Below are 26,087 nucleotides of genomic sequence, written 5' to 3' on the forward strand. Positions count from 1 at the left end.
TTTGGAATTTAGTTCATTCTAATAGGCAAGCAGCTATTCCTTTTTCAACTGCCACACACAAAATGAGCAGAATTTTGTCAACCATCTCCTATATTACTGAAACAAGTCCAGGGGGAGGGGAAACAAATATTTGAGTGAAATCACATGAAGAAAGAAAAAATTGAAATAATGAAAGGAGAACGTAATTGGATTACGGAGGAAGACCAAGAGAAAGAATATAGGTAGAATTTTTACAACATTTCTTAATACCTGTACTTCTTTATTAATTCAGGTTAAATTCCTATTATATCCCTTATCCTGCCCAGTTAAAGGAGTCATATTGCTTTCCAGGAGCATATTTCCCCATTATTAAAAGGGTAGGATTAACCCTATAATTTTTGATTCAAAACCAGAAACACAATTTTTAAATAGATTCCTCCAACCTTATTTCCAGCCTTACACTCAAAAGAACTTCATACATTACAGTTCAATTTTGGCATTTTGCCCAAATCCAACTTCATTGGCTTTGGCAGACTGATTTTTTGTTTGGACCATAACAATTGTTAGGATGGCAGGACTGATACGTGACAAAAGATTGGAAAGACTAGGGTTTTACTCATCGAAATTTTAAAAAAATATAACCCCTAAACTAAAGAGGAAAAGCTGCTGGGATGCCTTGAACCACCAAAAGGATAACAGTAATGGTGAATTGTCTTATATATAAGTTCAGGAAGAGAATATAAATGTTTAGTATATTATATACAAAATAGTAAACCATTATTATTCAATAAACATTAAAATATTCCGTAAAAACGTGCCATATGTCATCAACCTTTAGTTTTTAAAACCTTCGAGGTTCGAGCATGATAAAGTTTGGGTCATCCACTGCGCTTAATTAGGAGGGATAGAGTCTTTCCATCTTAGCAAAATAGTTCTTATAGCCATTAAAGTGGCAAACGCTAAAACATTGGAATTTAGAAGAATGGGAGGGGATCTCATTAAGACATACCAAGTTCCTAAAGGACCAGAGAGAAATGATGGAGGAAGATTATTCCAAATGTTGGGAGAGTCCAGAGCCAGAGTACATAGTTTAAGGATAATGGGTAAGTCATTTAATGGTGAGACAAATTCATTATCTAAAAAAATTTAGACATACAGGCCCACAAGCCCATGCCACCCAAAAAAACCAATGAACCTACAACCTCGTATATTTTGAAATGTGGGAGGAAACCTGAGCACCCAGAGGAAACCCACGTAGTCACAGAGAGAACATACATACTCCTTGTAGACAGCACCATGTAGCTGTAACTGGCACTGTGATAGCATGGCATTAACAGCTACATTAACCATGCCATCCAAAGAGGAGAAACATCTTTCACTCAGTTGTGAACTTGTGGGATTCCCTTCCACAGGATGTTGATGAACCCAGTTTGTTCTATATATTCAAAAGAAAGTTGGATGTGACCCTATTGGCTAAAGGGATCAAGGGATATGTAGAAAAAGCAAGAATAAGGTACTGGAGTTATAGGATCAGCAATGATCAAATTGAATGGTGAAACAGGCTCAAAGGGTTACCTAAATCTTCTGAGTTTGTTCATCTGTTGCTTTCCAAAACAATAATCCATTACTCCACAGCGTGTCCAATTAACACCTACTTGTGAAGTCCTTATAGGGATTCTTCAAAGTTTTTGTAAAGGCACTCAGAGCCTGGACTGTCTGGCTTGAACAGAGCTCCGGCATTTTAAATGTGATCTGTTTGACCTTCTACTCCTATTTTCGACAGAGCAGTGATAAGCCAATGTGTTTGGACAGTTAAGCCTCTGGTTAAAGAATTTTACGACCAAAGTAAATATAGGTGTAGTGTAGATGGTGGAGGGTCATGTGACCTCTCTGACCAGATCTGATGGGAATGTGGAGGGTCATGGTACCTCTCTGTCTGGAATCTAGCTGGAAGTCACATCATCTGCCAATCAAGGTTGGACTCTGCCAACCATTAGTGTACATCTGACCATTGGCCCCTTTAATCACCTAATGATTACCCGAGCCAGTCCCTTCAGCTTACTGAACTAGAAAGTCCACCACGTGAAGCAGCTCTTTCTCTTTTGCTCTTCAATCCTGAGATGAACTCTGCTCCACTCCAGGTCCCAAACTGTGGACAACCCTGGAGGAGTCATTGGTAATGTGTGCACTACACAAGGATCAGGACTGTGAGATAACACTGGAGCCATGCCCATGTTAGACAAGGAATGACAGGTAGTGTATTATAATCTTTGTCTGTTAGAAGTCTGTAGTTGCTAGTATAGGTAGTGTTAAGTCCGATGTGACGGGGTTGTACTGTTCTTGTAAGGCTGTACGCAGTTGCTAGTATTGGTAGTGTTAAGTCCAATGCGACGGGGTTGTACTGCTCTTGTAAGGCTATACACAGTTGCTAGTATTGGTAGTGTTAAGTTCGATGTGACGGGGTTGTACTGCTCTTGTAAGGCTATACACAGTTGCTAGTATTGGTAGTGTTAAGTCCGATGTGACAGGGCTTTGTGATTCAGAGTATTAGTGTGTGTTATCCTTGATGTGATCCCCTTGCATGTTTTAATAAAGATCCTTCCTGTGTTCAGCAGTGGCTAGACTCGTTGCTCTTTGAACCAACCAAATTTTTCCCTTCCCACACAACGTGTAATGAAAATACTTCAACAACTATTCAATTACGGATTAGTGTATTTAGAAGTAAAATAAGCAATGATTATTAATTTAATGAATATTAATATCCTCTTAATGGAAAATACATTAAACAGATTTTAAGAAGGTAATAATAGATTACAAAGTCCCAAGCATCTTTATCAATACCTGTTCCTGAGCTTTTCTTGACAATGGAGCATAATCTTGTTCAAGAGTTGCCATTGTAAAATAGGTTGTTGACAGCTCCCATTTCACAGAATCCCAAACTGCTGGATGTTTCTCCCATCTAGTAATTGATCTCATTGCTCTTAGATAATAATCCACAGCCTACAATCAAAATAAAGACATTTCAGGCAATATCCAATGATCACAAATTCAAATTATGCAGAACGTTTAGATATTAATTTGCACAAATGCAGTCAACTTTTGGAATTTAACTCTGTTTTAACATTACTTAAAAAAAATTAGAACACCTTTACACATTTTTTGCATCATGTCATTAATGTTAAATTTGTAAGTAAAAACCTTATAATTGCCTTTAATTTTATTATTATCGTGAAAGATTATGTTATATTTTATATTGTATAGAGATACGCTTTAAAGGTGATAAATTGTGGCAGTTTTTTTTAGTGCAGGTCACATACAAACACTTCAAAACAGATCACATTTAAAATGCCGGAGCTCTGTTCAAGCCAGACAGTCCAGGCTCTGAGTGCCTTTACAAAAACTTTGAAGAATCCCTATAAGGACTTCACAAGTAGGTGTTAATTGGACACGCTGTGGAGTAATGGATTATTGTTTTGGAAAGCAACAGATGAACAAACTCAGAAGATTTAGGTCTGAAGCCACAGTCTGTCTGAGTGCAGTTTGATGTTCTAGGAAGGTCATGTGGTTTTGCAAACAGAGAGCATCAAACAGGTGTTTCTCAGAGAGAGAAGAGAGAGAGAGAGAGAGAGAGAGAATTCAGTTCTACAGTTCAGCAGCAGCAGGAGCGACTGGAACAGGACAAGCTTGGGGAAAAATTTCATTTTGAAGACTGGTTGTGAGTTTAGTTCAGCCTGTTCAAAGCCCTTGTGGTCCATACAAGAGCGGATGGCTGGCTGTATAATGTTTCACTTGAAATAAGGGAAACAAAACGGAACTCTGATGACCTGAAAGAAAGAGGTTATCATCTGGAAAACACTGATGGGGCAAGTTTCTTCGGCAAGACACTGAAATAGCTGATTGGAAGGAATCAGTTGTGGGTGTCTAATGAGCAATAAATCTTGCTCTGAAAACTGACAAGAACCTTCCTGAGTAAAACCATTTACCTTTCAAGCACCAAACCCTGGTGAAGATTCATAAATGTTAAATTCCGTGCACAGTATAAGAATTGCCTGATACCGATGAACTCGGAGGAGTGAGAAGTGAGATTGGACTGTGAATTAAAGAACTTTTCTGAACTTACACACACACACATTACATACACGTGTGCTTAGAATTAGAAGGGGGTTAATTTAATAGTAATAAGTTAAAGTTTGACCTGGTTTTCATTTTTACTCATAATTAAAAGCAACTTTTGTTGAAGTAACCATTTATCTTGGTGAATTTCTATTGCTGCTGGGTTTGGGGTCCTCTGTGCCCATAACATTATTCATATCCTCACATGCTCGTATGGCTATAATGGAGTTGATGGTCTACAGAGGTGATGGTCTTATATTTTAGTCCTTGCTCCACGTTAAATTAGCTGGCACCATCGGTCAAAGTTGATGCTGGACTGAGAGAATAATAATAAAGCTTTTTCAAAAAAAAAATCAGAATGCTTTCAGCCTCACAAACTACAAAACTGAGAATTATATTTCTTAAAAAAAAAACCTAGAAAGTACTGGAAATACATATAATCAAACTATATTAGGAATATAACTGACTTATCCCATATATATTGAAGATAATTAAAGTTGTACACTCGCCTATACATATTTGCATAATTTTTAAAAAGTGACTAAAGTCTACTGCTGAGTAAGTTTGAAAACAGAGTTTACTTTGAAAAATAGATGATGACAGCTAGGAAAGTAAACCCCAAAAGACATGCCTTATTATAATACAAGGCTTCCTCAGGTGAAAATTCTCCCCGTTTCAAACTGCTTCCAGTAGTAGCATGTGCTTGTGCACAAAGTCTCATCAATCTCCCAGTGTTGCAAAGCAACAAGGCAGCATTGGTTGCATCCTCAATAGTTTCAAAATCTTGAATTCCCTTTTCAAAGTAGGAAAAGCTTTTCTTCCAAAGTTCTTGTTCTAATGCTGTGATGCCTTTGCTAGCTGCATGAAATTAAAGAATACTTAAATGTTTATTCATTGCAATAACATTTAATACATTAGCAAATGTATTAATTTTTGCATCATTTAAAAAAATACATTCTCCAACATCTGAAAAAAGCATTTAGTGTCTTGAACATTTTCAGAGAGCCACACACACACACACACAAGCGCATGTTGTTTAAAGAATATGAACTTAAGTTCTTACCTGTTCCCTCAGCTTGAATAGCAGCAGCCTGATTCATGTAGAAAACTCCAACTTCATTTCTGCTATTGCCTAATCTTTTTAAAACTTGTTTATGTTGTTCCACAACATGAACTTTTTGATCACAGGAACACAGAAGCTCATTTGCTGCCTCGTAGCACTTGCAGCTAACTGAAAGTTGGTATTCCAGATCCATATAAAGCTCTGTAGCCCAGCTGAAAGCTAGAATAATTAGTATTACAATTCAAATTGGTGAAAATAATCATTTAAATTATAGGTGGAAAATGGCTAATCGTCACTTTTTAAAAATTATTTCATTTAGAATTATTTTAACTAAACATGGAGTCAATTACAAAGTTAAAAGTACAAGTACAAAAGTACATTCAATATTTACTTCATGAAGGTAATAACCCAATATCCCAACCCCCACCCCCTCAAAAAGGACACCAAAGAAAAAAGAAATGAAAGTATAAAAAAGGAAGAAAAAGATAAGAAAATAGAAAACAGACTGAATTGCTGAAAAGTGACACACATTCCATGGATCACTAATTTATATTCTATTTAATTTTCCTCAGAGATCAACAACGCTGGTCTCAAGGTTTGAGAAGATCCCATCTAAAGATTTACACCTCAATTTTGTAAATATGGTTGCCAAATTTGTAAAAATGTTACTTATTTCTTAAGTTGTGTCGGTAATCTTCTCCAGGGGAATACAACCATGTACCTTTGCATTCCAACGTGCCATACCTAGATGTGAATCAGACTTCCATGCAACAGCTATCCATTTTCTGGCCACTGCCAGCGAAATTTTAACACATTCCATTTGATTTTTTTTTGTCAGTTTCAATTTGGGACTTATCCCTGGAATGATCCCTAATAAAAATCATTCTTGGATTTGTGGAAATGGAGTTCCTGTGATCGGAGTTAAAAAAAATTCCTAAAGCTACACAAAAAGTTTGTACTTTAGAACATGACCAGGTTGAATGTAAAAAAGTTCCATCCTCCTCACCACATCGAAAACAGTGATCTTGAAAGGTTTGAATTTAACTTGTTTAATTTCTGTGTTGTGAGATATAATTGATGCAAAAAATTATATTGAACTAATCTACATCTTACATTGATCGTATTAGTGATGCTATCATAACATAATTCAGACCAGATTTTTTCATCAATCTGTAAAGGGATCAGGTATTTTGAAGATTGTTATGAGGAGAGACAAATTTTGTCATTTGAACAATTAAAAAATAAATATGTAATTCCTAATAACACAATTTTCTGCTATTTTCAAATAAGAGCATATCTAAGGGATAAATGGGGCCCAACAATATTTTTTCCAAATTCTAGTGATTTAGAGACGTTGATTTGAAAGGGAAATACAAATAAATTCACTTCTGTAATGTATCTCTTACTTCAAATGGGAATCCCCAAACAGGGGTTAATTATCACTGAAAGAATTGTACATACATTGGCCCAAATTTATTATATTCCACATTAACATGCAGCAAGTACGGATTTATTGGAGGTAACGGCACGGTTCGCTCAATGCTACCGGGACTCGAATCCCACACTTCTGTAAGGAGTTTATATGTTTTTCCCATGTTTGTGTGGGTTTCCTCCCATCATTAAAACATACTAGGGGTATGTGGGTGGAATTGGGTGGCATGGGCTTGTGGGTTGAAAGAGCCTGTTAACATGCTGTATTTTTAAATTTTAAAATAAAAAGGAAATTAAAAATGAATAAAAAATAAAATTAACTACAAAACTAGTCCCATCCATAAACATGAAAATACGGCTGTTGTCAAATCCAAAAGACTGTTATAACAATTTCTGAGGATAGACATAATGCAGTAAATTCATGCGAATAGAGAAAGGCAGCTTCATGGAAATGAGAGATTGCAGATTTTTTTTTTAATTTGAAGCAATTATTTTTAATTACATTGTAATTTGTGTGTTTAACTTTTTTTAAAAGTTTCCTAAAATTATTTTTTGATGTTTTAATTGCCAAACAATATTTATCTTGTGTATGTATTTTTTGTTGGTATGTGTGTGATGTCTGGTTGTTTACCACCAAGCACTCAGAACAGTTTTGTCAGGTTGTACCTGTGCAATCTGATAATAATAAACTTGAACAATCTGATAATAATCAACTTGAACTTGAAATGCATAGACATAATCATTTAATGTGCCAGGTTATCGCCAATTACACATCCTTACCAGGACCGAATGGGACAGGTTGCTCAGCCCAGCTAATCCATGCTAACCTCACTGGCATTCTATCCATTAGCTTTTTCAAATGTCTTTTGAAAATCATTATTATATCCATTTCTATTGCTTCCTTGGAGAGTTTGTTCCAGATAGACTGACCTCTCCCTCAAATTCTTCTTAAATTGATCTCTTCTCACTTCAAACATATGCCCTCTAGTTCTAGAATCATCTACCTGGTTTAAAAAAGTGAGCACTCACTTTATCCATGCCCTTCATGAATTTATAAACCTCAGCTTTCTATGCACATGGAATAAAGTCCGAGCTATTCAATCCATCCCTATAAATCAAGCCTTCTTGACCTCGCAACATCCTGGCATGTCTCCTTCACACCCCGTCCAACTTTTTGATATCCATCCTATATCTGGATGTCAGGTCACTCATCTGACTGCTACTGGTACTATGTAACCCAGTATTACCTGTCACATGGTCAGATGGTCAGCAACTAAACTGGCTCCCTCACCAGGCTTTCCTGATGCAGAGGGTGGCTAGACAACCTGCAGGATTGAAACTAGACCTGTCAAAGGGCGGACGAACCCTCTCATAGGTCAACAGCCATCTAGCAAACACGTGCCGTGAAGCACAGAAAAGACATCCCTTGCATCGAAACTTAGTCTGACCATTCACTGCAACAGAACTTCCCCCAGTCATCTTGGACCTCACTATGCCTCTGGATCTGGAAGAACATGTCAAGAGGGTGGGTCTGGACCTGTGCAACCCCTTACTTGCCTAAAATCCATTGACGCACACGCTGTTCTTTTCTGAAGAGTGAGGTATCTTCAACACACCCAAGTCCTGTAGCGATAGACAAGTGGCCAAGGGGTAGGCTTGACCAGCTGGAAGCTGTAGTTATAAGTCTGAATGCAGGTGGCGGGGGAGAGTGGTCGGACATGGATTACAGAGCAGAAATCCAATGAGGCAGCTCTCTGTGTCTGAGCAGCCCTGTTTATGGAAGCACCTCACCCTGCAATAATGGTCTAGAAATGGTGGCTCAAACAAAGCCTGCTCACATCAACCTGGCTAGTCTGCCATGGCTGGAAGACAGTCCAACACTAGTGATAAGAATCACAAGCAGAATCTGATCATCGCCTCTTAGAAATATACAAACTCTATTGGACAATGCCCAAAGAGACATACTACACTTGTTCCTTGTGTTCTCAAGGACTACAAAGTGGACAGTGGTTCTTCAGGAGTCTCAACTCGCTGGAGAAGGCATGCTGTGTGATGAGAAAGGATACACATTCTTCTGGTCTGGCAGGCCTGAAGAGGAAAAAAAAGAGAATCTGTACGCTTGGCTATCAAGAACTGCCTCTCAGCAAAGCTACCAACCCTGCCTCTCAGCAAAGCTACCAACCCTGCCTGTTGCTATAAATGATGGAATCCAGACCTTGCAAATACCCCTGCAAGCAAAGCACCACCTCACCATAGTCAATGTTTATGTCCCAACTCTGATGAATCCCAATGAAGTCAAATAGGCATTTTATAGTAAGTTGAAAACCACCATCAGTAGCGTAGCAACTTCCAATAAATTGCTGTCGCTGGGAGATTTAATGCTCAGGTTGGCAAGGAGTCCACAATGTGATTTGATGTGATCACACGCCAAGGGATTGGCAACAGTAACGGTCTTCTGCTTCTCTCGATAATGCACAGAATTCAAATTGTGCATTACTAACTCACAGTTCAGATTGCCAAACAAGCTCAAATGCACATGGATGTATCCACGATCTAAAAGCTGGCATCTCATTGACCATGTCATCACCCGATGAAACATCTCTGATGATCTTATTACCAGAGTTAAGCATGGAGTGGAGTGCTCAACTGATCATCAAATGGTGTGGTCGGATCTATGTTTATCGATCAAACCTCCATGCAGATTGATGCTGCCAAACCACCCAAAAATCGTAACCACCAAAATGAAACACTGTGAATGTCCTGATGCCCTGAAATCCTCCAGAGAAACTGTGCTAAGCAGACAGGTTGAGAATCCATCAGACAATATTATTAAGCACTGGAATGCTTTCAAAAAAATGGTCTACAGCACTGCCCAGGCACCTTGAAGAAACTAAGCGTAAGCATCACGACTGTTTGATGAGAGTAACCAAATTGCCCAAGACCTTCTAAGAGCTAAGACAGCTGCACACTAAGCTCTTCTTTGGCACCCAAACTCAAGCTCCAAAAATGTGCCTTTTTGAGTGCAAAAATCAACTTTGCAGAGGCAGCTCAGAGCTATGAAAAACTAGTAGTAGGCGAACAAAACCAAGGAGTTAGAAGCCTTTGCTGACTGTAATGACTCAAGAAGCTTCTATGAAATTGTGTATGGTTCATCAAAACAAGGTATCTCACAACTCCTGAGCAAAGACAGTACATCCATCCTCACTGAGAAGAATACTTCTACAAACTGTTGAATGGACAAGGAACCATCATCGATGAAGCCCTGGGCAGTGTACACCCTCTACCCATATTGTTTGAGCTTGATGGTCCCTCTACTCTTCACAAGTTTATCAAAGCCATCAAACAGCTAGAACACAACAAAGCACCAGGGCCTGACCATATTGCAGCCAAGATGCATGGTGGTAACACACTGAAATCATGCCTGCACCAGCTGTTCACAAAGTTGTGGGGAGCTGCAGAACTAAAAGACTTCAAAGGCGCATCAATTGTGACCATCTCCAAGAACAAGGGAGACAAGAGAGATTGCAACCATTATCGTGGCATCTCTCTTCTGTCAGTTGCAGGAAAATGCCTTGTCAAGATCATCCTTAGACGTTTGGTGTCCAACATCAATGACAACATCCTTCCAGAAAGCCATAGTACAGTGGATATGATCTTCTCACTAAAGCAGCTCCAAGAGAAATGTGTTAAGCAGCAGAGAAGTCTCTATATCACATTTGTTATTCTAACCAAAGCGTTTGACACCGTTGGTAGAGATGACCTGTGGAAGCTCTTAACAGAATTTGGTTGACCCCCCCCACCCCCTCCACCATGCCTAACAAACATCATCCGTCAATTCCACGAAGGTATGGAAGGCCACATCAATATGTGTGATGAGTTATCAGACCCATTTCCTATCAGCAATGGTGCAAAACAGGGTTGTGTTTTGGCTCCTACTCTGTTTGGACTATTCTTCACTGCTGCTCTTCCTACAAAGATCTGAAGTGAGTTTCTTCCTACAAACAAGGGATAATGGCAGGCCCCTCAACCTCGCAAGACTGAGAGCAAAATCAAAAGTCAATGACATTGTGGTGCACGAGTTACAGTTTGCTGATGACTGGGCGCTGGTTGCCCACTCTCTCAAGTCTTACAGGAGATCACCAGTCTCTTTGCCAGTGCTGCCAAGAGCTACGGATTCACAAGCAGCCTGAAAAAGATGGAGGTTTTGTACCAACTGGCCCCTGGATCAAGCTACAAAGAACCAACTGTCCTCATTGAGGACATTCGTCTTAATGCTGCCAACAAGTTTTGCTATCGGGCAGCACAATAACATCCTCAGCTTCTCGAGATGTAGAGATTGGGTCAAGAACCTAGAAAGGCCTGCTTTGCCTTTGGTCAGCTGAAAGATCGGAATTGGTGACAGAACATCAGATTGGCCACCAAGTGCAAGGTGGACAGGGCCATTGTCATGTCAGCCTTACTATATGGATGTGAGAGGTGGTGCCCATAATCGGAGTCACTTACATCAGCTTGATCAAATGTAGCAGCGTCAGCTATGTTCTCTGATGAAGATCACCTGGCGAGTCAAGGTCTCCAATATCAAGGTCCTTTCTCGAGCTGGAATGGCAGCAGTTTCAACCTTGGGTGATGTCAGTCCAACTGCACTGGACAGGACATGTTGTCAGAATGCCTGACAGAAGACTGAACAAGGACATCTTGTACGGCCAACTGTCCAGTGGTACCTAAAAACGAAGAGGCCAGCAACTATGGTACAAGGATGTTCTGTACAGGAGGCTAGAGAAAGCTGACATTAACCCATCAACTTGGGAGGATCTGGTTCAAGATCGCTCGCAATCAGAAAAAGGTACGGATGCTGCTGAGAAAAAGCTCAAAGAGGCAACAGAGGAAAGGCACAGGAAGTGCCTCAACAGAACTTCTGCCCCTGTTGCCCCTCCAGGCCTCACCTGCCAAGTATGTGGCAAGCAGGGCCTGTCAAGGATCGGCCTGTACAGCCACTCCAGGAGACACATATCAAACCCCACAAACTGACTGAAAGGAACTATTATCATCCTATGGGATGGATAACCAGAAGGTAATATCTGGGTGACCAGAAATGCACACAGTACACCAAGAGTAGTCTCACCATGTACCGCTGTATCACAAGGTCCTAATTTTTGTACTCAATATCTCATAATAAATACAAATGTGTCAACCACCTGAGTCACCATTTTCATGGAACTATGTAGCTGTATCCCTAGGTCTCTCTGTACTACAATACTCTCCAGGATTCTGTTATTTAGTATGTGTGCGTACATCGATAATCCAGACCCATCTTTAGAAACAATTTTATGATTAGTTTAAACATAGTATGTGCAAGTGAAACAATTGAAAACTTTCAATAAAACTATTACATCAAAGAAACTGAAGCATAAATTCACTCGAGAAAGAGCAAAACCCAAATAAAATTGCTACAATGGTCCAATATAGCACTCATCTTTTGCAAGACATTCATTCTGAAAGCAAGATCTGGCCTTGAGAATGTCTGATCATTTATGCAAGGTTTGTTGTCATTGGTACCCACCGTTGCCTGCCAGGCTATGCAAAGAATAATGGTAGTTTAGAATTGTAGCCAGCTGATGATTAGGCTGGAAAAAATATATCGAGTTATTGTTAACTGAGTAATTTCGCTTCAGTCTAAGTTTGCATAAATAAAAATAATAACCAACCTTGGCAAATAGATTCTCTATGGAGACTATGTAATATTTCTTGATCCTCTCTGGATTGGTAGCTATATTCCTCTTGATAAGCTGCTCTATTACTGGCATTTTGCGCCAACATTAACTGAATGTCACCATCAAGTGTCAAGCACTGACTGAGAAAGAATAAGACCTCGGGTGACAAATTGTTCATAAGGCAGCAATAGGCATCTACCAAAAAAAAAGAGCAAGTTAACAAATAAATATATTCAAATAGGTTTCTGGCAATACTTGATTAGTTCAACACCTGCTTTCTGCAACACAGGAGAAATTTTTTCCCTGTTTACCGTTTCTGCTACATCTACTTTGCTTATTGTTGTTCTATCACATTTATTGAACCATAAAATTAAAGGCATAGCTATACTATTAACTTAAAATTTGAATAGCTTGCACATCTTTCATAGCCAAACATCCAAATTTCCTCCAAAGCTTATAACTGTGGATTTACAACTCTAGAGTTATTAGTGTTACAGCAAAAAAGTTTCTCCCCCCCCCCCCCCCCCCCCCATTGTTGAGGTCCATTATCCATCACAAATAGACTAATTGCCGACGTTAATTCAAATTATGATAAAATTAGCAGTTTTTTCAACATAAGATGACTGAGACCATTAACTTTTCTGTAATTATGTATTATCTACAATTTATATTTGATTTAACTGAAGTGACTGCAGTAAAAACATAAGAATGCTGGAGGAACTCAGCAGGTCTCACTGTCCTTAGGACTTTCAGGCCTGAGGCCTTCTTCAAGCAAAAGAGTAAAAAGCAGACAGGTGCCTGAATTAAAAGAGTGGGGAGAAGGGAAGAAGGGGCAGGAGGATGAACACAGGCCAACAGACAAAAGATGATAATTGGATATGGGCAGGATGAGAGGAGAGGAAATGCGAGAATTGATTGGGGGAAGGGAGGCTCTGAGAATGTAGAGCTGGAGGAAAGAAAAAAGGAAAAAGAGAGAGAGAGAGAGCAGGAGAAAATGAGAAAAAGGGAGTGGGGTAGGGAGACAGGTGGGGGAGGCTAATGGAAACCAGAGAAGTTGATGTTAATGTATCTGGTTGGAGGGTGTCCAGATGGAACATGAAGTATGTTATTCCTCCAATTTGCAGGTGGTTGTACTCTGGCAGTGCAGGAGTCCAGAGACAAACTGTTGGTGTGAGAAAGTGGCAGGAAATTGAAATGGGTTGCCATTGGGTCATCCGTGAAATCGGGACAGTCAGAGCCAAGGAGTTGAACGAATCAATTGTCCAGTCTGCGTGCAGCCTCTCCGTTGTAGACACCACAACAAGAGCACTGTATGCAGCAAATTACCTCGCAGACCACTCAGAAGGACTGCCATGGGCCCTGAATGGCAGTGATGGAAGATGCGCAGGCAAGAGTATAGCACCTCCTGTGGCCATGGGGTGATTGGTGGGAAGGGATGAGCGACAAGGGAGCCAAAGAGAGAGCAGTCCTTGCTGAAGGTGAAAAGGGGAAGATGTGCCTGGTGGTGGGACCACACAGCAAGTGGAAATAGCGGATGATATGTTTCATGCAGAGGCCAGTAGAAGGGCAGGTGAAGGCAAAGGGAATCCTGCCTCACTACACATGGGGGCGGATGAGGCCAGGGGAAGCCATGATTTTTGAAAAAGGTGGACATCTTGGATGACCTCACATGAAAAATCTCACCCTGGGAGCAAATGTGATGGAGGAATTGAGAAAGGATTGGAATCCTTACAGGGGACAGGATATGCAGAGATCTAGTCGAGGTTGCCGTGAAAATTATACAATCATTTTTTCCAAATGTAATTAATATCCCCCTTCAAAATGGGCTGGAGTGAGTCATTATACCATGTTAAATCCACACTGCGTTTATCATAACAAAGCATATCCAATATTAACATATACCTACTTACCAAGAGACTGTAAAGCAAGTTTAATGTATCTTAAAGCTCTACCATACTTTTGCAGAGCAGTAGCTGCATCAGATAAAATAAAATAAGCTCTTGAAGCTTTGAAGATGAGATTCAATTTCATTTGATATTGCCAAGTGTTTGGTATCATTCCAGATTGACTGGGAAGTTTAATAGTATCATGAACAGGACCCACTGTTAAAAAGATGATTTTTAAAAAATTAAAATGATAAAACATTGCATATTTGTCAGAAGTTAATAATTCTGAAGCAAATATTATTAATATATTTAATCAAGCAGCTCATGTTGGGTTTCAAATGACATAATCTTGTGGACAGATCACCCTCCATGACAAAATAAAAATTTAACTTGGATTTTGCTAGAAATTTCAATGCACGTTCCCTTGGCAGCAATAAAATTCAAAGAATGACAAATTCTAATCTCATTTTTTTGTATTTTATTACTGCCAATACATATCAGTGTCTGCATGCCAAATAATAAATTCAAATGTAGTGTGCAAATAATAAAAAATTACTCTTATTAACTATAGAAAGGTAGCAGAATGTCAAACATGTCAATAAAATGCTAACATTAGTATGTAGTTTTAATATATTTGAACACTAGGACATGAGTTGTGTTTGAATTTGAAAGCAAGTTTGGAGTTCAAAGAAATGTAACATAGTAAAATCCATTATTCAATCATTCAGAAACTCAAACAACTGGCAAAATAAAAACAAGGAAGTAAACAAAAATTAATCTTAAATAAGAATAAAGTTAAAAATATTAACTAAAAGTTTAAAATTGTAAATGTTCTCCGAAGCAACACACAACCCCTTGGGAGCAATCATTTAGCCAGCAAAGTGCCCTGGTCATGCCCTGCCCACATCCGTTGTGTGAATAAAGTTTAAATAAAGTTGTGTTTGAATAAAACAGCGACACCATGTGCCGCTCGCTCCTGGGGAGACTCTACCAAAGTGTCTCCCTATCCCTGTCTGGTAAGAGACTATCTTTATTAATAGAATTTTATCTTAACTTTGGGGGGGGGGGGGGGCGGGGTGCTAATTATGAGTGGCATGGTTAGCGAAGCAACTCGTGCAATGCTGTTACAAAGTTCGTGAATGGGGCTTGAATTGAAAGGAAGGTGCGCCAAGAGCATGACTGAGACACTTGTGTGGAGGCAAGTGGGATTGCGCCAGGAACCGGTCGATTCCGCTTGCCGCTGGGGAAACTCTCCCAAAGTGTCTCCCTATCCCCTGCCAAGTAAGAGACTATATCTTTATTAGCATTGGGTATATTAGTCAGGCTTTTTCTGCACAGCAACGGGCCCTTCCAGTCCACAAGCCCGTGCTGCACAATTACATGTAACCAATGAATCTATTAACCCTAAAGTCTTTAGAACGTGGGATGAAATTGGGATATCTGGAGACTGGAGGAAACGCACACAATCACGGAAACAATTAAAAAATAATTAAGCAAAAATAATGTATTCTAAGGAATTGAAGTTGAACGTTTCTTGCCTTTGTCTAAAAAGAGGGCAATTTGTTTCTTAAGAGAGCTGTGACCTGTACATTCTGACTCATCTGCATACTTCAGAGGAATTGGAATACTAGGATCAGCAGCGGGGAGATCACTCTCCTTCTGAATACTCCCATCAACAGCTTTCAGTCCCTGAAATAAATAATTAGCATAATGAAGATGGGCAAAAACCAGTTTTCACACAACAGATACATGACAAAGACCCAAATCGCTCTTTTAAAATCACTATGGTGCACAAGTGGCAAATTCAATTTTCAAATAGATCATTTACAATCCACTTTAATTAAAATAAACATGTGAAACTTACAGATATATTGTTTATTGAATTTTTTTTTACATAAGTATATGAAACTGCAAAAATTTCAGTCAGTAAAATTCAAAAATCTTCATGACTAATGATGATAAAGGCCCCAATGCCATATCTAGCACCTTTCTATATAATTTTTTTTCCAGCAAGTACATGACATGCACACAACTGTCAAGGCAGGTCACAAAATCGTGTAAGCATTACACAAAGTGATTCTTTCAAAATAAAAAGAAATACAAGCCGGTAAATTACCTCGAGAACGTAATTGAGAACAACTCTACATCGTTCCTCCATGTCATGACAAACTGGAAAGGCGCAGCTAGGCTTAAAAACAAAGAACTGTGTAAGTTATTTTCATTTTCAATTAAGATCAATTTCATTGTTTTTGAAATTAATGACCATATTATTTTCAGTTTGCATCATTTCCCCCTACTGTAAGCAATTGCTTTGAAAGAAAGCAGACTTGGATTTGCGAATCCAAATGGAGAGGGGAGATGTGGTTGTCCGACAAGGGATAAAGGGCAACTCAGGAGGGGAAGGGGAGATTGGGGATAAAGAAGATAGAAATAGGAGAATAAGGAAAATGTTGGATGTTGTAGGAATGTTGTCTGGTAAAGAGTTGAAAATAAGAAAACAGAAATGGAAAAGGAGGAAAGGTAATGATGGAAAAACGGAAAGAGAAGATAAACAAAATATAAAATGGCTACGCTGAACTATATGACTCTAAATATTAATGGAATACATAACCAAATTAAAAGGAAGAAACTACTAAATTTACTGAAAAAGGAAAAAATAGATATAGCATTTGTCCAAGAAACACATTTAACTGAATTGGAGCACAAGAAATTAAAGAGAGATTGGGTAGGACATGTAACAGCAGCATCGTATAATTCAAAAGCAAGAGGAGTGGCTATATTAATTAGCAAAAATGTGCCATTTAAAATAGAAGAGGAAATAATAGATCCAGCAGGGAGATATGTTATGATAAAATGTCAGATATATTCAGAGCTTTGGAATCTACTTAATATATATTCACCTAACGAAGAAGATCAAAAGTTTATGCAAGATATCTTTTTGAAGGTAGCTAATACGCAAGGGAACATACTAATAGGAGGGGATTTCAATCTGAATTTGGATCCAAATATGGATAAAACGGGGAAAAAAATTAACAGGAAGAACAAAGTAACCAAATTTATAATTAAATCAATGCAAGAAATGAAACTTGTGGACATATGGAGGAAACAAAACCCAAAAGAAAAGGAATACTCATACTACTCGACTAGACATAAAACATACTCAAGGATAGACCTATTCCTGTTATCAGCCCACATACAAGGGAGAGTTAGGAAAACGGAATATAAAGCTAGACTATTATCGGACCACTCACCCCTGTTATTGGCAATAGAGCTAGAAGACATCCCTCCAAGAATGTATAGATGGAGATTAAACCCCATGCTACTTAAAAGACAGGATTTTAGAGAATTTATTGAAAAACAATTAAAAATGTACTTTGAAGTAAATACGGAATCAGTGGAAGATAAGTTTATACTATGGGACGCAATGAAAGCATTCATTAGAGGGCAAATAATAAGTTATGCAACCAAGATGAAGAAGGACTATAATCAGGAAACAGAGCAGTTGGAAAGGGAAATAATAAACATAGAAAAAAAATTAGCAATAAAGGAAGATACAACCAAAAGAAGAGAATTGGCGGATAAAAAAATAAAATATGAAACATTACAAACATATAAGGTGGAGAAGAATATAATGAAGACAAAACAGAAATATTATGAACTAGGGGAAAAAACACACAAAATCCTAGCATGGCAGCTTAAGACAGAGCAAACTAAGAAAATGGTATTGGCAACAAGGAAAAAAGACAAACAAATTACATATAATCCAAAAGAAATTAAGGAAAACTTCAGAGAATTCTATGAACAATTATACCGAACTGAAAACGAAGGGAAAGAAGGGAAAATAGATGAATTTTTGACTAAAATTGAACTACCAAAACTACAAATAGAGGAACAAAATAAATTAACAGAACCATTTGGAACAGTAGAAATACAAGAGATAATAAAAAAGTTACCAAATAATAAGACACCAGGAGAGGATGGACTCCCAATAGAATTCTACAAAACATTTAAAGACCTAATAATACCGCCCCTCCTGGATGTAATCAACCAGATTGATGAGACACAAAACTTACCAGATTCATGTAAAACAGCAATAATTACAGTGATACTAAAACAAGGGAAAGATCCACTCTCACCAGCGTCATATAGACCAATATCTTTGCTAAACACAGATTATAAGATAATAGCTAAACTATTAGCGAACAGATTAGCAGAACAGGTACCGAAAATGGTAAATTTAGACCAAACTGGATTTATCAAAAAAAGACGCACAACAGACAATATTTGTAAATTTATTAACTTAATTCATGCAGTAGAAGGAAATAAAGCACCGGCAGTAGCAGTTGCTTTAGACGCAGAGAAGGCCTTCGACAGAGTAGAATGGAATTACTTGTTCAAAGTATTGCAAAAATTCAGTTTACCGGAGAAGTATATTAATTGGATTAAAGCATTATATAAGGGACCGTTAGCGAAAGTGACAGTAAATGGACATGTATCAAAGCAATTTAACTTAAGCAGGTCAACGCGGCAGGGATGCCCACTATCACCATTATTGTTTGCGCTAGCTATAGAACCACTAGCAGAATCGATAAGAAGAGATAATAATATAAAAGGAATAAAAATAAAAGACAGGGAATATAAAATCAGTCTGTTTGCGGATGATGTGATAGTGTACTTAACAGAACCAGAACTATCAATAAAAGAACTATATAAGAAATTGAAGGAATATGGAGAAGTGTCGGGATACAAGATAAACGTAAATAAAAGTGAAGCAATGCCTATGAATAACGCGGATTTCTCAAAATTTAAGGAGGAATCCCCATTCAGATGGCAAACGCAGGCAATAAGATACCTAGGTGTGCAAATAAACAAAAATCTAGGCCAATTATATAAACTCAATTACAATCCACTAATGAAAAAATTACAGGACGATTTAGAGCATTGGAAAGAGCTACCACTAACACTGATAGGAAGGATAAACTGTATTAAAATGAACATTTTTCCAAGGATACTATACTTATTTCAGGCATTGCCAATACAACTGACAGAAAAATTCTTCAAAGAGTTAAAGAAAATAATAAGGAGATTTTTATGGAGAGGGGGGAAACCGAGGATAGCACTAGACAAATTAACAGAATGGTATAAACAAGGAGGCTTACAATTGCCAAACTTCAAAAATTATTATAGAGCCGCACAATTAAGGTACCTATCAGATTTTTATCAAACAAGGGAAAAACCAGACTGGACGAGACTAGAATTAGATAAAATAGGGGAAAAGATACCTGAACACATATTATATAAATGGGACGAAAAATTGGTACAACATAGAACTTCTCCAGTATTACACCATCTCCTCAATATATGGAAGAAGATTCATGTAGAAAGAAATAAAATAAATTACCAAATACCAAAACTAATATTGACGCAAAATAAGCTACTCCCTTTTACAATAGACAACCTTGCCTTTAGAAAATGGGAAAAAAAAGGGATTAAAAGAATAGAAAATTGTTTTTCAGGAAGTAGATTCTTATCCTTTGAACAAATGAGAGATAAGTACAATATAACGGGAGATACAGCGCTGGCATATTACCAACTGAGATCCTACTTGAAAGATAAATTAGGAAGCAACTTGAGTTTACCAGAGGGAAGTAACCTTGAATATGTGATTACAGATACAATGTTAATCAAAAGATTTATAAAAAATATGTATATTAAACTGCAAGAAAAGGAAAATGAGGAAACAAATGGTAAAACTAAACAAAAATGGGAACAAGATTTAAATATAAAGATAAAAAAGGAAACATGGGAGAAGTTATGCTCTGGAACGATGAGAAATACAATAAATACGAGGCTGCGTATGATACAATATAATTGGTTACACAGACTATACATTACACCGCAAAAGTTAAATAAATGGGACCCAACAGTATCTGATAGATGTTTTCGATGTAAAAAAGAAAGGGGAACAACAATTCATGCAATCTGGACATGTGAGAGAGTAGAAAAATTTTGGGATGATCTCAATCAGATATTAAATAAAATAACAGAAAACAATATACCAAAGAATCCAGAGATCTTTCTCCTAAGTAACATAAAAAATAAAGAATTTGGAATTGACTTGGAGGATGCACAAAAAAGATTTGTTAAGATAGCCCTAGCTGTAGCAAAAAAATGTATTATGTCAACCTGGAAATTGGAAGATAATTTGAAAATACAACAATGGTATATAGAAATGAATAAATGTATTCCATTAGAAAAAATAACATATAGTTTAAGAAATAATATTGAAATATTCGAACAAGTATGGGAGCCTTACATTAAATACAATAGCGAAAACCTACCGGGAACAAACATTACCTAAGTGGATGGAAGGAGAAGAGAAGAAAAGAATGGACTCAGTAGAATTTCTGGTGTATTTTTGTTGAATGACAACATTGTCTAACTGAATTAATGCAACCTAGATTGTATAACTAAAATGGATGAGAGGGGGGGGGATGGGGGGGTGGCTTGGGAGGAGGGAGGGGGGAGGGAGAAAAAGTCACTGTAAATGTGTGGAAAAGTAAAAGTGTATATCATGGCTATTGTGATTTATGGTGTGAAAAATAAAAAATTAAAAAAAAAAAAAAAAAAAAAAAAAAAAAAAAAAAAAAGAAAGAAAGCAGACAATGATATAATTGAATCAACTTTTTCATCTTAAGTGATCCATTAAATTTAATTCTAATTGGCATTCAAGTTGTTTTGAATATACATTTCCTTGTAACAAACATTGAAGATTTACTCATACCCTTATTTGATGTGTTGATTTATACTTCTCCGGTACAGACAACTCGCCCACAGATCTTATAACAGCAATGGCTTTATTATCTGAAGGATCGGACCCATTGCTGAATGAACCATTTTCATCGCTGTCCTCTGGAAGATCCTCATCTTCACTATAACCATCGTCAGAATTTTCATTCAGAGTTGATCCATTTTCATCTTGCTTTAGAGGCTCATTCAATTGGAAAAGTTCTGAGATCATGTAATTGGCTGAAGCAATAATCTGCACAAACTGAAATTCTTGTTGTAATAATAGAGTAGAAATGCATTTCCTGATTTAATCATCTTCAAATCTCAAACTGTACACTAAATTGGATACTATGAATACCATCATCCTTTTTCACCATGCCCATTTTCAAATACTGAGATCAGAATGGCAAAATATGGCCACCCTCATTTTATTTACATTATCTCAGCTCATTTGCAACCCATTATTCAGAGGTTTTTGGCAATGTTACATCACAGTCATCAAAAGGAGCATTCCAATTTGATGGAAATCTTGACATCATAATTTTTTTGTCTGTAAAGTGCTTTGAAATATCCCAGTGTAATGAAAGGTATTATAAAAATACAAGTTATTCTTCTGAGTGTTTGTGTACACGGACTATGACCCTATTGTTTCTCAATACTTGAGGATAAAAGAAGTGTAAAACACCTATTAGCTGATAAATTTTTTTGAGAATATTATTTCTGGAAATCTCTGGAAAGTTCCAAACTTAAAGCTCAACCATCCTTATTTTTCAGTGATCAAACACCCTTGATACTACACTTTGTTAGTATGCCTCAGAGGAGTAATCTCCTGGCCAATTCCCAAGGGCCTTTACAACATACGGCTAGCCTGTTCTTTAACAGCCTCGACAGCCAGCAAACTCCCCTCTTCTGAATGGTCATGGGTTCTGTCATTCAATTCATAAATTTTAAAGTCTGTTGAAAATGCCTAAGCATTGGGTCTTTCCAGGACTTCCTCAAGTCCTTGAAGTATAAACCAGCTGCTAGTAACAAGAGATTTAAGGAAAAATGTAAGTAAGCCCCAGAGAAATCAATGTAGTTGTTTGCTACAATCTCATGAAGGTTGTTGGAAATAGTGTGAAGCTCAGACACATTGCAGGACAATTACTATTGCACAGTTACTTGAAGTTCAAAAAATGTTGCCAATGTATACCATCTGATGGAGGGTTATGGGCATTGTGCAGGGAGGTGGGATTAGAAAGGGGTGTTTGGTTCGGTGCGGACTAGAAGGGCCTAATGGCCTGTTTCCGTGCTGTAATTGTTATGTTATGACAATAAATTTTAATCATTTGTCAGTTTATCAATTCCTTTCATGATTGAATTTTAAGAACAATTTCAGGGTCTACAATGTCCAATTAAAACACATATAAAATAGTACAGCTTATACCTGGGGATGCTTTTCTTTGTCCAATAATTTAATGCAATTTAACAAGAGCATTCTTATGATACCATAATGCTTTCTGTTCTGAACTTTCTTCATCATCATGTTGCTGGCAACCCTGTAAAGAACCACATGCGAATTATAGACTTGGTTCTAACTTGGGAGCAGTGTACAAATTTCATTCAATACTGTACACTAAAATAAATTGGACACTATGAATACCTCAGCCCTTTTTCACCATGGCCCATTTTCAATTCCGAGATCAGAATGGCAAAATATGGCCATCCTCATTTTAGATTATTTACATTATCTTAGCTCGTTTGCTATCCAGAAGCTGCTTGGTAATGTAAACATTAATGCAAAAAGTGTATGGATTTCAAAGAGCCTCGAGATGATGTCACAAACCATCAAAGTACAACAGTAGGAGAACTTTGTAAACCAAAAAAAAATTATTCTGCTGAGACAGGACATTTAACAGATGAAAACCAGCACAGGTGAAAACATAAATATTAAATAGTTAAGTACAAGAGAATTAATGATTTCCAAAAGTAAAAAAAATATACATTGGAAAATAAGGAAATCAGATTAAAGGAGAAATCTAAACCAAAAACCTATCATTGAAATTTTGGGCTGAGTTGTTGACTTCCATGTTGCAAACCATTATGGTTCTTTAACTAAGTCTCAGATAGTGAGAAGGAATGGTAAACTTACTTGTACAGTAAAACTGCCACTGGCATTGTAAAAGGATTTTGATATTTGTCTTCAGTTGTTTCTTCACAAAGTGTAGTCAGATCATAGAGTTTTACAATATCACTTCCACTTGCTAGAAAACATCCAAAACCATCAACAGCCATTTTGCAGAAAAAATATCAGAAAATCAAAATGGCATTTACCATCTTGGTCAAAAACTTAAACATCTAAAATATATAAAAGTAAGCCTAAAATAACTCCATAAATGAGTAAATCTTGTATCAAGATAACAATTAAAATTCATTGTACTCTTCAGGCAACATGGAGACTCACAATAAGAAGTCAGGATTTTTAAAATATTTGGTATATGTATACTTTTTGATTTTTGAATATAAATTAGCAGTTTAAAAATTACATACATGAATATTATTTCATGTATTTCTTAATATTTTTGGAACATAATAAACGCACAAGAGCAAAAGATGCATGTAATATTTTTTCATGTCTTGCAGTTCTCAAACATCTGAATTTTTTTCATATATGGCTCTTGCGTTAAGCAGGTTTGCCACCCTGGTATAGCACGCAAACAGATTTGCAAATTCAAGATTACAATCAGATTAGCTACAATCTGATATCAGGGCAGCTTTGAGGGGTAAATTGCCTACTCCTGCTTTAAACCTGTACATGCATTCAAGTGTTAGTGATGAGATTGAGTGGCAATGGGAAAGCAAGATAGTGGTGACGCTGGAATCAGTAGTGCTAATGGCAAGAGTTCTTCCTGTGATGGCTCCTGTGTGACTGAAGAAGGCTTAAAGCCATTGGTCGTGGACATGTGGAGAGCACTCCTCTTTATCTGTTAAAGCTCTTTACGTTAGAGAATAGCATGATCTATTATGTCATCTCATCTAATGATGTACTCAATGTGTACATGTCTTTAACAATACTTTGATCCACAGGGTATAGCAACAAACTGGCATTAACGGATTTTAAAAAATTACTTGAACGTTGCCATCATGGCACCAACGTTAACTAATTTCTAAAGACATTGTTACAATCACAGAAAATAGTAAGAAAACTTTTGGTTGCCTTGAATCCTAGAAGAGTCTTATGATCCATCAAGATGAATGCAGCCCACCAAACGATTTTGCCACAAGGGTCGATTTATATTGTACCTGTACCACAATTAGTTTTGCATCAAATGGAACATTGGTACCAAGTTTCTGCAATCTGTTCAAGGCAACTCTGCCAATGCTGTACAGCTGTCAACCCAATGGAATGAGAGTTTGCTCAAACAACTACACCTTGAATTTCTAGTGCCACTGAATCACAAAGTTGGCCATTAAATCACATTAAAGTAAATATTTATAACTGAAACAATAAATCAAAGCTAGTTAGGCATATGCAAGTTGGAAATGATCATCTCCATGGTTATGAATGGGAGGTAAGAGGAAGAAAAGGAAGTTTAAAAAGTAATTTATTTTTTTTTTAAAACGAGGTCAGCTAAAACAAGACTCAGTTAAATCTTCTTTTCTCCCCCTGAACCTAGGAAAAAGGTACAATAATTTCAGAAGTAACAGCAATAGGGGCAAGAGATTGAAAATGCAGTTATGCTTCTGTTCTCTTCTAAGAAAAACACAGAATGGAAATTGAAAATTAAAAATAGTGCAGTTTAGTAAACAGGTCGAGAATTCTAATCCAATTCTTAAAGCTTACCTTTAAAAAGCCAGTATGTATGTCCTTCTTTAGTACAATTTGCCTTTAGAAATGATAGGATGTTCTGAGCAATATCCTTAACCACTTTTGTGGAGAAGCTAGAATTATCCAAATTGGGGATATCTTCTGTCTTTATCATTTCATATCGCTGTGTTTAAAAATGGAATAAGAAAAAAATGTTACATCATGAAACATAGCCTTTTGAAAAAAACTAAATAGAAAGACATCCAACCTGATCATCAATTTCGATACAACTGGAACTAAAATGTACAAATACCCCATCTCAGTCCCGCATTTGGAAGCATTATCACAAAATGCAGATAAATGAATGCAAGGCTTATTTTCTACCTCTACCATCTCAATCCTGCTCCTCATTCTTTTTCACCAAAGCACTGGTTGGAGACCAACATTCTCTATAAATTAAACACTGCTATACAGAATATATGCAAGAATCTCAACCCAAACTATTACAATACAACTTATAGCAGCAGTAATAACACCCATGTAGCTGAAACCAGCAGTCTAGAGACTCTTGCATTCCCCAATGCATTAGGCATTAGAGCAAAGTTTTTGTACACCAACTTAAAAACAATCCTTCCTAGCCTTTCCTCTGCTAAATCCAACAATGAAATGAAAACAAGTAATGAAATAAATAGGATAGGTGCAAGAGGTAATTGGTAGGGAGGAATATTGTGAGTTCAATTGCAAAGAAGAACTGGAGATGCATTTGCACTGGGAAATTGAGTGATTAATTTGAAGGACACAAAATCAATAAGAAATGGTTAAAGGATCAAGCTGGGAGAATTTATTGCATCAACAGCCATGGTCCAGACCCCAAAAATAGGCTTTGCAGCAAGGACTGCTTTAATGCAGGTGTGCAAATGAATTTTAATGCACGACTTAATATACACACTAACAAATCTGCTGGAGGAACTCAGAAGGTGAAGCAGCACCAGTGGAAGAAAAAAGAATTGTCAATATCTTGAGCCAGAACCCTTCAAGACTGTGTGCAGAGGGGATAATGACAAAGTGGAGGTTGGTCGACAAGGACCGGCAGAGGGGGGATGGGGTAAATAGGTGAACTGGGATGGGTGAAGGATGTCAGAGGACGTTGATTGACAGGTTATGTTGCACACTTTGACATTTTAACAAAAGATTGAAAATATTTCAGAAATACTAAGATCAGTGTACAAAGAACTACCATGTCCTGAATTTTAGATTAAATTTTTGTGGTGCACAAATCCTTTCAAAAACATTTCTATTGTAATGGGGAAGGAAAAAGATATGTGGCA

At 37.4% G+C, this 26,087-nt stretch overlaps 2 protein-coding genes across 5 annotated transcripts in view; one reads left to right on the forward strand and one right to left on the reverse strand.

Annotated features, from left to right (window-relative positions):
* mmp21 (matrix metallopeptidase 21) overlaps positions 1-6,361 on the forward strand; it is a 38,627-nt gene extending 32,266 nt beyond the window's left edge. Inside the window, exon 8 of the mRNA XM_069899705.1 lies at positions 5,728-6,361. Within this exon, the coding sequence (XP_069755806.1) occupies positions 5,728-5,835 (108 nt within the window). The 3' untranslated portion in view covers positions 5,836-6,361. The remainder of the gene's footprint in view (positions 1-5,727) is intronic.
* edrf1 (erythroid differentiation regulatory factor 1) overlaps positions 1-26,087 on the reverse strand; it is a 99,149-nt gene that overhangs the window by 48,621 nt on the left and 24,441 nt on the right. For all 4 annotated transcript variants that reach the window (XM_069899698.1, XM_069899696.1, XM_069899699.1 and 1 more), the window contains 11 exons: positions 24,796-24,943; positions 23,104-23,215; positions 22,399-22,510; positions 20,968-21,234; positions 16,300-16,371; positions 15,722-15,872; positions 14,208-14,399; positions 12,292-12,492; positions 5,156-5,374; positions 4,724-4,950; positions 2,821-2,979 (listed from right to left, as the gene is read on the reverse strand). In XM_069899698.1, the coding sequence (XP_069755799.1) occupies positions 2,821-2,979; positions 4,724-4,950; positions 5,156-5,374; positions 12,292-12,492; positions 14,208-14,399; positions 15,722-15,872; positions 16,300-16,371; positions 20,968-21,234; positions 22,399-22,510; positions 23,104-23,215; positions 24,796-24,943 (1,860 nt within the window). The remainder of the gene's footprint in view (positions 1-2,820; positions 2,980-4,723; positions 4,951-5,155; positions 5,375-12,291; positions 12,493-14,207; positions 14,400-15,721; positions 15,873-16,299; positions 16,372-20,967; positions 21,235-22,398; positions 22,511-23,103; positions 23,216-24,795; positions 24,944-26,087) is intronic.

This window comes from Narcine bancroftii, chromosome 10, assembly GCF_036971445.1.
Source record: "Narcine bancroftii isolate sNarBan1 chromosome 10, sNarBan1.hap1, whole genome shotgun sequence".
Taxonomy (NCBI): Eukaryota; Metazoa; Chordata; class Chondrichthyes; order Torpediniformes; family Narcinidae; genus Narcine; species Narcine bancroftii.